Source organism: Sciurus carolinensis, chromosome 10 (genome assembly GCF_902686445.1).
Source record: "Sciurus carolinensis chromosome 10, mSciCar1.2, whole genome shotgun sequence".
NCBI classification, from domain to species: Eukaryota; Metazoa; Chordata; class Mammalia; order Rodentia; family Sciuridae; genus Sciurus; species Sciurus carolinensis.
In genome coordinates this window covers 28,805,169-28,818,210 of record NC_062222.1, presented here as the reverse complement: position 1 = coordinate 28,818,210, position 13,042 = coordinate 28,805,169, and the positions used below count along the sequence as shown (strand labels likewise).

At 48.6% G+C, this 13,042-nt stretch overlaps 1 protein-coding gene across 7 annotated transcripts in view; it reads right to left on the bottom strand.

Moving 5' to 3' along the window:
* Nucleotides 1–1,453: 1,453 nt before the first annotated feature.
* Nucleotides 1,454–13,042, bottom strand: part of Tmem131l (transmembrane 131 like) — a 167,679-nt gene continuing 156,090 nt past the window's right edge. For 6 of the 7 annotated variants that reach the window (XM_047566814.1, XM_047566810.1, XM_047566808.1 and 3 more), the window contains exons 31-35: nt 11,963–12,045; nt 4,776–4,896; nt 3,699–3,790; nt 2,504–2,643; nt 1,454–1,869 (exon numbers count right to left, since the gene is read on the bottom strand). In XM_047566814.1, the coding sequence (XP_047422770.1) occupies nt 1,594–1,869; nt 2,504–2,643; nt 3,699–3,790; nt 4,776–4,896; nt 11,963–12,045 (712 nt within the window). In that variant the 3' untranslated portion in view covers nt 1,454–1,593. The remainder of the gene's footprint in view (nt 1,870–2,503; nt 2,644–3,698; nt 3,791–4,775; nt 4,897–11,962; nt 12,046–13,042) is intronic. The other variant, XM_047566813.1, reaches the window with a different exon arrangement.

Below are 13,042 nucleotides of genomic sequence, written 5' to 3'. Positions count from 1 at the left end.
ATTTTGCCACAATAAATATGATTTAGGTTGCTGAAAAAAGAAATTCCAAACTTTTTTTCAGGATAAAATTCTGATTTCCAACCAGAATCGAGAGACATGAGAGAAAAGTTCTGCCTCAGACTACTGTTCTTAATTTTCTACTTTCATTATCCCTCAACTCCCCATCAGGAAAATAAAAACCACATTTTTATTCCACTATATATACAAATCCTCGCTTGTACTGGCATATTACCTTTAGCCCTAGGACTAAATTAACTAAAAAGGAAACTGGAAGTTAGTGTTCGTTCACTTAAATATATCTTGCTTCATATGTTTCCAGGGTTCATCTATGTTGGGGCATGAATCTGAATTTCACTCCTAAGGCAGAATGATATTCCACTGTATGGATATACTGGTCTGATTACCCGTTACCTGTGAGTGGACATTTGGGCTGTTTCCACTTTCTGGCTATTGTGAACAACTACGAACACAAATGTGGACGTAGCTATTCCATACTGTTTTCAATTCCCCTAGAATCAAAAAATTTTTTAAACATTATTCAATACTGGGGACAGAAAGGAGGGTGCTTCACTCTAAACTGGCAACCTTAGGATTCTCCAGCAGCTCAGCAAGCGTGGATTTGCTCCCTGCAGAACAGCAGTCCTACAGCACACCTGCTCTTCTTCCCAGGCCCCCACTCGATCATGGCAAAAAGGACTTAAATTTTAAGCAGGCAAAATGCAGCATTCCGTTTAGACATCACTCCGACTTGAAATTTCCAATAAAGACAAACTATGTGTAAAAATAACAAATTTTTATTAAAAGGTAAAAATGGCTTCCAAGTTTACACATGGCAAATAGATTCCACCACAATGCACTTCTAACGTCAATGACAAGCAGATACAAACTGGTCCGGCAAACATGCATTACTACCTAACGCCCCCTAAGCCCACTCGCTGGGAGGGAAACCGAACACCTACCAGAATGTGCCAGTTGCTGGCCTTGCCCCAGTGACTGGCCTGGTGGAGGGGCAGGAAGAGGCCTGGCCACAGCAGGGGGGTTGATGAACAGCACCAGGCTCTCTGCTTTACTCCAGGGGCCAAGCCATGGCGAGGCCAAGAAGAGGCCAGCACTCCTGCAGCCCTCTGTGTCCCTCGGGCAAGTGCTCAATACTGAGTGCACATGACAACCCACGGAGAACTTCCGGGAAAATCCTGATTGCCTGAGCCACAGACCAGTTAAGTTAGAAAGTCTGAGAATGAGCACCTCCATGTTCTGAAAGTTCCCTGGGATGCTCAGGAGGGGAAACTCAGGGGGTCACTTGTTCACGACCCTTAACCTTCTCAGAAGTCTCCCTTGTTCTGATTTAAAACGCTGGCCATGTCTGACACATGTTTTGGATGGTGAAAGTTATGACATTTTGATGCTGAGTCTCTGCCACTGATTTATGAAGAGGTTAAAAAAATAGAGCACCCAGATTTTGTAAAAAAAATTTATTCTCATATAAAAGTGCCAAAATATCCACCAATGTCACACTCTATCTCAACAACCAGTTTACACTAGTAATCAAAACACAAGCCTTTTTATTCACATTGTTTAAAAATCCAATTCTTTTCACACATTCCCACAGTAACTCGAGTCTCTGGACAGTGGGAAGTTTGCATTCCGATTTGCTGTGGAAGTCCATATGTCCAGGTTCATGTAGGCACGGAACGGGTTAAACCCTGGGTAGTACTCCTTGCACACGACCGCCTGGCTCTCCATGTGGGCTGAGTGTTCTGTGGCGGAACTGACGGGGCAACAACTTTCATACACGTCGCTCTGTGGGGCCCAGATGGAACCAAACAGTCCAGACATTGGAGACAAGCTTCGGGTGCTGGTGAGGTAGGGCTGAGGTATAAAGAGGGAGGGAAGAAAAGGTTAAGAAAAAAAGCAGCTTCGGGAAGGCAGCCTCATGGCTGAACAAGCACCAGAGGTACCACCATCCATCAACCCAGGCACCTGGAAATTACTGCTTCTACTCCTTTTTTCTCAAAGAGGGCTGTTGTGAAATCCTCACCTGACTGGGTAAACTTACTTGCAATCTTAGGAAAGATTTCACAAATGCCTTTCATAAATTTAAAAAGATAAAGTGATGTGAAAAAGAAGGTGTTGGGCCCTGTCACTGACCCAAACCCCTGACTGACTTCCTGGGACTTTCATTCCATCTCGTCACCATAGTGGAAAAGGTCAGGGAGGACACACAAAGGCAACTGTGTCACGTAGAGCTTTCTAGCCCCGATGCAGTTTCACCTGCGACCTCTGCCTGATGCAGGCTGAGGACTTTTTCAATGGAGGAGGTCAGAATGCCACGGTCCGCAGGCGCCCACCTGTCTGACTACATGTTAGGTTCCTCCAGAAGGTAGCCAGCCTGGGCTTCTGTGACCTAAAACCTGCCAAGCCTTGGCTGATCTGAACGCTATGCTCGAGGACTGAACAACTCTGAGCTGTCCCCGCGACAAGAGCAGAGGATGAGAACACCTACCGGAGAGCTGACGTAACTGGCATGTCCCCAGGCAGAAGGCATGTTGGGTGGGGTGTTCCAGGTTGACTGAGAGTTGTGATCGATAAAGTTGGTCTGAACCTCTGCAGGACAAGGGAAGCCGTTGGCATAATTCATGTTTTCTGCAGAAAATGGGAGACAGCCACGTGGGTGAACATTTTCACAGACAGCACTGAATTCTTGGTCTTAGCCATGTGCACACACACACACACACACACACCAAGTCAAGGCCTTACAATACTGTCAAGTGACAGACATAACTTCACTGTGTGGACCAGGGGGCTGTTTCACTGTCAGTCAGTCTCAAGGTTAAACCTGTCTATGAGATCCACGGTCCATGGGCCCCACAGCGGGGAACGTATTCCTTGGTCCTGTTTTTCTGTATTTGATGGTAATCTTCCTAATACACAAAGTACACTTCATATATTACTATAGATTTGAATAGTAACAAGATTCTTACCAGTTCTTAAATGGTTTTTTCGTTGTTGTTTTTTGGTGATGTTGGGTCTCACACATGCCAGGCAAGTGCTCTACCACTAAGCCACACCCCCCCCATTTAAAAAATTACCTGTCATGCCAATTTCAGCCACCTGCACATGAAGGCCTGATAAAGCAAGTGGGAACCAACCACTCAGACATCAACAAAATAATACGAAGCCTTACAAACCTAGGAAGAAAGCTACCAAAGCACCCTCTTGTGGTTAGCAAAGAGCAGTGCGTGTACCCAGAGCCCTTTCTGCAAAAGGCAGCTCTCAGCTCTAGTATGAGAAATCATGATCAGACTGTAATGGAAAATAAGAGCAAGGAAATCCCATCGCTCTTACTGATCAGGACAGACGCTTCAGAGCAGACATCTGCAACTGTCCACCATTTTCTCTCCGGGTTCCTTTTGTAGCACCAACCCCAGGGGCAGAAGAGTTAGGACACTTGGAAGAACAAATCTATTTCATACGGGACTTGCCTGCCTAAAAACAAAACAAACCAGCAAACAACTAGGGCCCCAGCCATCCAACAAACAATCCAGACTGTTTGGTCTACATAAATACAAATAACCCAGTTCTGTTCATTTAAAGAAGTAAACAGAGTAGGGTAATATGCAGAAGCCCCCAGACACCCAGACTGAGAACTTTTGGAGGGCCACGTAAGATAACGTCATGGAGACCGTTTCAGCTTTTACCTTCCGGAAAAGCATGGTAATCGTTCAGTTCCAACGGGCAGTACACACTGGGAAACTGGCCTTCGCAAGTTGCACTCCAGTCGATGAAACTACTACAAAACACAAGACGTCTAGTTTCAGAAATGGGACGCCAACAGTCAAGTGGAAAATCAAAGAGTCAAAGAGGAAAACCATTGTATTTCCCAACATCCTCATCCCTGCAAATTGCCCAATTTAGGAAAAAAAAAAAAAAGATGTGCTTTCTCCAGCCACAGAATCTAGGATTTACTAAACGCTCATTGCCAGTGACCTGCCTTCTGCAGGATGGACGGCATGGGCAAGGTGTGCGATTCTTTACCACCATGTCAAGTGGACAGACACAGAATCCAAGGCCTGGGCTTTACCAGGCCTGTGAAGAATCACTCCTACGTACACCTGGAGGATTTGGCTGACAAGATGTCCTCCTCTCACTGGGAACAGGACCAGCACAGGGCAGACACCCCCATAAAGACTACAGCTCACAATATTTTGATCACAACTGCCAAATGGCTCTCATTACAGAAAAAAGACAGCAAATGCTGTTGTAATGTGCTGACCCAAAAGCTGTCCAGTGGATTCTGTCATTAAACAAAGATATCAACATTTTCTCAAGATCCCCAAATCGAGTGACATTCATACCAAATGGTAAATTTAAGAAGTTATCAGCATTATGTAAACTACTTTTTGATGTTCAAGTTCTTTTGATTCTTTGAATTTTTGAATGTTTTCAAGAGTGATGCTGTGAAAAAATGGAAGTCTCTGCTCAGGGAGCAGGATCGAGTGAGTGCCTTTCAAATTCACCTCATGTGCGAATAAGTCATCTTTTCAATCTAGAAAAAAAGAAAGTAATGACGGGCCGCCAACTTTTACTCATGCGTCTCTTAATGCCTGGTTTGTTATTTTCTGATATCACAATTCCAAAAGGCAGGAGAAAACACACAGCTGAAGTTCCCTGAAGCAGCAGCCACCTTCTGATACTTGTGGGGACTCCCTAGCACACAACTCAGATTCCAACTGCAGGTCCTGGGCGGGGCCAGGCGGTGGGCGGGGAAGCCGCACCTGTTGTGGGCCGCGGCGGGCTCCTGCAGCACTCCGGGTGCCCTGCTCTCCAAAGCGCAGCTCAAGCTGTTTGTCAGACACACTGGCTGTGGGGGCCACAGGTCTCCAGGTGGGTACAGACCTGCAGGAAAGAACAAGGTCCTCAGTTCACCCTTTCCCACTTGGCTCTGGGCTACCACTCCCCTAACACCCAGTTCAACATCTCTTCTTTCCAGAAAATACTACCCAATACCACTCACACATACTGACTTTCCCAGACCCCTTTCGGAATATCATTTCAGGATAGATGCTGAAATACAGCATGCTGCTTTGGTCTTTGCTTCAGATGATGCACGACTACCTCCCAACCTGGGTGACAGTGTGCGTTCACTACTCGGCAGGTATGAGAGAACCAACTTTCTGCAAGGCCCCATTATAGATACCGGGATGCAGCCATGAACAAGGTACATTCGACTGAACAGAGATACACAGCAAAGAAGAAAGAAGCACAGCATGGCAGAAGGTCCACATACTATGAAGACAAACAGCAATTTAACCAGGACAGTCAAAGGCCCCTCTGAGGAGATAAGCAGAAGGATCCTCGCAGGTAAGGGGAATCACATGTCACGCACTGGGAACAGTCTGCAAAGGCCCTAAAGCAGTGTGCCTGGAGAGTCCCCAGATAAAGGGTACCAGTGTGGCCAAAGAGAGGGTGGAAGGATGTGGGGCGAGGTCAGAGGACTGACTGTGAGGACATGGCCTGTGGCCCCTTGAAGCATCTGGGCACTGCCTTTGAGTCAGACAGGAAGCCACAGAAGGTCCTGGGCAGCATGGCTACAGGACACTAGTCCCCACAGGGCTCTCCCACTTCTGTGTATCCTACGAGTGGAGGCGCTGGCAGCCTCTGTTCTGGACTAGCTTTAAGGATTTTTGCTAAGCAAAACCCTTGGGGAATGTAGGGTCTCCCTCTGGAGCAAAGGGCAGGGGGCAGGCAAGCTTACTGCCCCTTACAAGATTTGGGTTCCCTAAGCTCACGGTTCCTCTCCTGTGGCACGTCCCCACCATATGCAGGTGTCCACCTGGGGCCAGTGATGACACCTGGTGGCAACAGGCTGATGCCTGTGTAGCTGGTTTGGGCCTACCTATATCTCTGCTTTATGGGATAAAGGGCCGCTGTCCCTCTGGGTCACCTTGGTGCCCCACTCTGCCATCTGAGCAAAGCTGCTGGCTCCGTGGGGCCCTCCATTCCCCGAGGTTCCCAAATGCCCAGGTCTGGCTCACTCATGTTTGGGTTTAGCTGAAACCTCACGGAGTCCTCTGGACTACCATAGCTACCCAACCTCAGTGCCTGCTACACAGACACAAAAACGCACACGGCCACTCCGTGGACAGAACCCAAGGAGGTGCTCAGCTCTGGCAAGCTCTCCCTGCGACAAACCTCGCTGTATCTTCACGAACTTTTAGAGTGAGTGCCTAACAGTTCAGCCTGCCACCTGAAAAGCCACAGACTGGCAGATTAAAAAGACTCTCTGGGACTGCAAAATGCAGAACAGAATTCTGGCTTCTCATGAAACTTCTAAGCCGCTAAAGCAGAGGCCCAAGTTGGGGCCCATCCTCTGCTAGGACCAGGTGGAGTCTGCCCCACCCAGATTGCCATCCTGCTGCTGGTCCATCCCTGCCCTGGACGGGCAGCACTTCTTGCCTCAGAGACCAGCACACAGAGGAAGACTATGCGCTTCTGCTGTGGCCTTCCAGAATGGGACCACTGCTGAAGGCTCACCTGTTTCACGTCAGGGAGGCCACATCACACAGTTCTGCTGCTGTCCGCTCCTGACACATGGACTATACTGACCCTGATGCCCCGTGGGCTGAGTGGGCTCAACAGCACCAACGCACTTCAGGTGACAGTGTTGTAGTTCTAGCCAAAATGGCCAAGCAGGCCCCACACTGCAGCCTTTAAAGACAATCTGAATCGTGACCTCTGACTTTCCAGAACCAAGCCACCTGCCAATGGGCTGACAGTCAAAGTATCTGGTGGACCTCCTGCACTCTGGTATTGCTCGGCATTGGAACAGCCTCTCAGAAGATTTCTGACTCCACCTCCTCACCTGCTGTGACCTCCATACCTTGACAGGTGGTGTGGACACGGAAGGCAGCTCTCCCCAGGAAGCGATCACCTCCTGGCTGCTTCCCGGGTAATGATCAGGACCACATGGGTGGGTGGGAGATAACGTAGATCTATTCTGAACATTCAGAATTCCACCCTGAACATTTCTAGAAGCATGATGCTTGTGTCTTGCCCCTAACAGAACCCCCAGGCTGAGCCAGGTGGTACACTTCAGTGTCAGCCTAGCAAAAGGAGCACCAAGTGCATGCAGACTTGGTTCTGGTTCTGGCCCCTGGGTTCTCCTCCCTGGACTGACAGGTCCCCTGCCACAGGCTCATGACCACCTGGAGGAGCACACTGCCCAGTGCCTGTTACAGGCCAAAGCGGGAAACATAAGGGCCTCTGTTTCAAAAACGCCTTGTCGACCTCTTGTACTTGATCCTTTAGAACAAAAGGTGGGAAGAGGAGGATCTGGTTGAAGTAGGGTGAAGTTACAGTTCCTGGGAGAAGGGAGTGCAGAGAGCAAGCACCCTGGCCGGGAGGGGAGGCCTTAGACCCCAGGATCTACACCGGGGAAGGGGCATTGGAGAGGCTCGTCTTCCAGCATTGCTTCTGGAGCTGACCCTGTGAAGGACGAGGCCACCTCCAGCCGCTGAAATGCGTCTATTTAACTGACAGCCGGGTGCCACTCCCCAGGTCCACCAGAGGGCTCTGAAGTCAAGGGATCACCTCCGCGCTGTCCCCTTCCAGGGGATGGCCTGGCTCCTGTGCCTCCCTGCCGGGACCTGTGTCTTCCTGTTGTTGCTGCCACAGCCGTCACTCAGTCACAAGTGGGACAGACGGATGCCACTGGGCTGGTGGCATGGAAACAGGTCTATGTTAGTCTCCCCTTAACACAGAGTAGACTGTTTTCCGTCTGAACTTTGAACCCAAGTTTACCAGTCAGCCAGGCCACATTGGAGACATTGTCCACCTGTGTCCCTGACTCATGGAGGTCCCCCTTGAGGAAGTTCAACAACCGTAAACAACACCTTCCTCCCAGGATAACACAAGTGCCCCAGGATTGTTCCTGTGTGGAAGCCAGGTGGGAACTTGGCCTCCCTCCCAAAAAAAAGCAGAGATTTGTTCCTTGGGGGTGGGTCTGAGAGACCTTTCAGCGTTTGAAGAAATACTACCAGTAGACCACACAGCCTACATACGACAATTTCTCAAAAATGAGGCTGCCCTTGTGACAACTTCTTGTTCCTATACATGCTTGAGTAGTAATCACTAAGAGAGTCCTCCAACTGGAAAAGGTGACATCGGCTGGCTGTGGTGGCACATGCCTGTAGTCCCAGAGGCTTGAGAGACTGAGGTGGGAAATCATTTAAACCCAGGAGTTTGAGGCAGCCTGGGCAACACAGTGAGACTCTAATTTAGAAACAAAAAACAAAACAAAACAAAACAAAAAAACAAACAAAAAACAAGGGTGGTATGACATTTGTCTATTGGTACTGGTCAGGCCAAAGTGACCAAAGATATCATGTTGACCCTGGAAGGCATTTCACTGCTCAGAGATGACAGGGACAATACAGTTGCCATCCTGCAGGCCAAGGCAGAATCTACGTAATCATAAACACACTCTGCTATACCCAAAGTAACACCTCCTGCCAAATGGAAGGCCAATGGCTGACCTCAGTGGTTTATGGGAGTTGTGTTCAGCTGGATGGGTCTGGGATTCTCTGGGGCACACTAAAGTCAGAAGCGCAGAGTAGCCTCATCCTGCTGCTTGAGTCCTATTGATAGCAGCTGCTATAATGTTAAATGTGACAAATCAGACAGATTTGGTCCCACCTTCTGTTGGTCAGGTTAATCAAGAATTGCTGGGGCAGGGTTGTGGCTCAGAGGTAGAGCACTTGCCTAGCATGAGAGGCACTGGGTTCGATTCTCAGCACCACATAAAAATAAATAAAATAAAGGTATTGTGTCCATCTACAACTAAAAAAAAAAGAATTGCTGGGGCTGGGGTTGGGGTTGTGGCTCAGTGGTAGAGCGCTTGCCTGGCATGTGTAAGGCACTGGGTTCGAGTCTCAGCACCACATAGAAATAAAATAATAAAATAAAGGTGCATCAACATCTAAAAATACATATTAAAAAAAAAGAATTGCTAGTAGAACAGTGCACTCAGGAGGAAATCTTTCAGGAGTCAAGAAGAAACAAGAAGTGTGCATATTATAAAATACGATTCTCTATGGGTCCTGCATATTTCTGTACTGTTTGCCAACAGAAATCCCTTTATTCTGGCCTGTATTTCCAAGGATACTTTTAGGCAAAGCCTCAAAAGATAAAAGAAATATCTCCTTTTGTGTTTAATGGCCAATTAAATAAAGACGATGTCTCCTACCCATGGTAAAAGACTGGGTGCCCTGAGTTCAGGGTTCTCTTCCTGCCTGTGTCACCCCCATGGCACTGGGGGCAAGGGGAACCGGCATGAACACGCTGATGCTCATGCAGCTTGCTGGGCTAAAAGTCCTGGGTCTTGAACCCCAGAGGCTCTTGTCTTCTGCCAGCTCATACAAAACGGCAGCAGACTGACGTGTGAAATTGAAAGTAGCAGAAAAACCTCAGAGGCTTTGAGGTTCTTGCCAGTGATGCAATCTGACTTGTGTCTAACACAATCACCCCGGCCACTGTGTTAAAAATGAACATAGAATGGAGAAAGGGTAGAAAGAGGAAGACCTGTTAGAAGTTACTGTGACGGTACAGTGAGAAACAAGGATGACCTGGACCAGGAAAATTATGGTGGAGGTGGTAGACAGTGACCAGAAGCTGGGCTATCTGGAAGGTGGACTGCTAACAGAAGACAGCTGTGCATCATATCTTAGACACGAGAGAGACAAAGTCAAGGGTGATTCCTAAATTTGGGGACTGAGTAATTAGAAAGACTGAATGGGAAACTGCCAGAGCAGTTCTGAGGGAGATGATCAAGTAGTTTGGGGTACCTGTTAGAACCCCAAGAAAAAATGTCAACTGGCAGTCAGTGATAAGATGCCAGAGCTCCAGGGAGATCCAGGCTAAAGACATAAATCTGGGTGTTCTCAGGGTACACAGTGACACTTAAAGCCTTGAAAACAGATGAGATCAGCAAGGGGGAATACAGATGATGCTCTGGAGAGCCAGGATCATGAGAGGTGAGGAGGAGCTGAATCAGGAACTTAGAGCACATCACATGGAAACCAAAGACAGAGCCGGCCAAGGACTTAATGTGGAAACACTAGGGACCAAGCAGCACTGCTTCAGTGGAGAGGAGGTGGCAGGTGCTAGGGAGCAGTATCTTCTATGGAGCACAGGAGGGTAAGAATCTGAATCTGCAGACACCGATCATTCTTTTGAGGAGTCCCCCAAGAACAGGAGCTGAGAAATGGAGCAGCAGCAACTGAAATGGGTGGGGAGAAGGGGTCTGGGCTATTGCTGGATTCTTACAGTATATCTGCGAGCTGATGGGAGAGACCTGTTAAGACAGAAACTGATGATGGAGGAGGGATGGGAGGCGGGCGACAACAGCCTTGGAGAGAACTGCACCAACAGCTCCACGGGCTGCAACAGGAGGGAAGCAGAGAGGAGTGACATGGGCGGGCAGGAGGGGGTGGGAGGAGCTATCTGAAAGGTCTTGAATGGCTTTTCTCTTTTCTAGGAAGACAGAAAGCAAGCTCAACTGAGAGAATGAGACGGAAGGCAATGGAAGGGTGAGGACAGGTTTTGCAACTCTACTGCAATGAAGGGAGAAGAGTCAAGGAAACGAGTGCACCGTGGACAAGGGCACTTCTGCCAGGCAAGAAAGTAAGGGTGGAGCTGAGGGACGGGACCAAGGCTCTGAAGGCAGAAGATGGTGGACAAAAGCTGGTTTTATGACTTCAGGACCTAATCAAGGATTGTCACAGCTGCCCAGGTGTAATAGGTAGATTATGACTGAGGACCCGGTTACGGCTCTTGGCACACACGCACAAGTATGGATCAGAATACTAGATTACATATACGCCCCTAGTTGACAAAAAAAAACCAGAAAGTGAGTAAAGGATTTTCTGGCTTATTAGGTTTTGGTGCCAAGGAGTGAACCCAGCATGTGCTCTTCGTGAGCCACACCCCCGGCCCCAGTTGTCCGTTCTGAATTTTTTAAAAATTCTCTGCCATTAATCAAACCCTCTTTCCTCAATTATCTCACAGAAACAAATGTAGAACCATCTAAACCTCCCCTCATCTTGCCTTAGCAAATTACGAATTATTCAATTTTAGAATTTTCTTTTATTACAAACATTTATTTTACTAGACTCATCATTTGATCCAATTTGCAAATAATTTGCAAGTATGTGCATTACAACTAAGTGATACCACGGAGGGTAAAAATCAGGAGTATCCTGCCAGGTTTCCTGGCCCTGACTTGGCAAGAAAGAAGCCCTAAGTAAGAGAGGAGACCAAAGACAAAGAGGTTGAGGAGAGGGCGCCCCAGGGAGGCCTGGAATGGACCCCGCGTTGGAGGGGCTTCCTTCTGACACCCCCACTCCCGCACTCCAGGCTCTGTCCTCCCCACTGGCAAGCCTCGGGGAGCTCAGCTCTTGGCTCCAGGCCTGGTGCAGGAGCAAGGCCGGTCACCTGGACACTGAGGCTAGATGAACAGGTTTGTTTGTTTTTCCTTAAATACGATATGAGTGGCAGCAGGAAGAGGAAAGGGCCAGGGAAAGGGGAAGCAGGCAGGAGTGTGGAAGCCTCACCCCTGGCCTGCTCCCCAAGTGGGCCTCACTTCTCGGGCCCTTTTGTTTTCTCTCATCTCTGACTAGGGCAATGGGTTCCTGCAGGGACTCTGGATTGTACCCAGCCACTGGGCTAGGGCATCTCTGCCTCAGCTACGCAGAGGGCATTTAGTACCAATGCAGAAGGTCAGAAGATAGAGCAGCAAGCAAGGGCAGAGGCCCTGATGTCGCACACCCACAAGCTGGCACCTCCCTCGTGATGCCCAGTACAGCCTGGAGACGCCTCCCCACGCCCCCACCTCCCTTCTGCCCCCTGCTTTATCTTCCCAAGCTCTCCAGCCAGGAAGACAGGCCCTGAGAGTACCGTGCCTCACCTTTGTCTTCTTCAGCACCTGTGGGTCCAGCAGGAAGGCTGGGCTGGGAGGGCTCTGGGTACTGGGGGCCGTTACTCACGTCTCTGTGGGGCAAGCAGAGGAGGCACCACTGATTGTTCTGTGAACGTACTGAAATTTCATAACCAAGTCTAACTGAGGTTTTACATAAATCCTTTCTCTCGAAAACGTAACCGAGAAAAAGGTACAGAAGAGTTGAGAAATACTAAATTCCTGAGATCTTGTGAAGTTTTGCTTTTATGAAATAATAAAAATCAAACCAAGGTGACTAAGGGAACCTGCGGTTTCCAATCTGCCTCCTGCCAGGGAGCTGCAATTCTTAGCTGGAGTTTACCTTCTACCTCAGACTGAAGGCTCACGAGGCTTTCCTTCGCTGACAGCTGCGTTTCCTTCTTCACATTCACCCATCTAGTTACATCCTCCTACCCTCTCGCGAGGAAGGCGCCCAGGAAACCTGGTTACACCTGCCACTTTGAAACTCTCTCCTTGCTCACCCTGCTCTGTCATTAAAGTTACATCAGCCCTCCAAATCCACAGGTTCCGCATCCGTGGATTCAACCAACCACGGGTTGGAAATACTTGGAAAAAGAAGTTATGTCGTTGTTGTTGAGGGTTGTGCAGGAAGATGCTGAGGCTTCACAGGCCTGTGAAGGCCGAGCCTGTCCTGAATGTGTGCACACTTTTTTCTTTGTCACTATTCCCTAAACAATATGGTCTAACACCTATTTATACTGCATTGAGAATCGTAAGTATCTAGAGGTGATTCAAAATACACAGGAGGATATGCACAGGTTATATGCAAACGCACACCATTTTATGTAAGAGGGGTGTCCACAGGGGAGTCCTGGAACCAATCCTCCGAGCACACTGAGGGACGCCTACAGTTGTTTACTTTGCCCAGCGCTGCAGAACACCTTATACAGAGGATCTGTAAATGTGTGGGCATCTACTAGCTTTTTAAAACTTATTTGAATCATCAATGCTTGGCTATGCTTCAAGTCTTAGCAAAGGGCAGACAGATCCCACCCTGATAGTAGCTCCTGCCTCCTCTTTCTCTTTCAG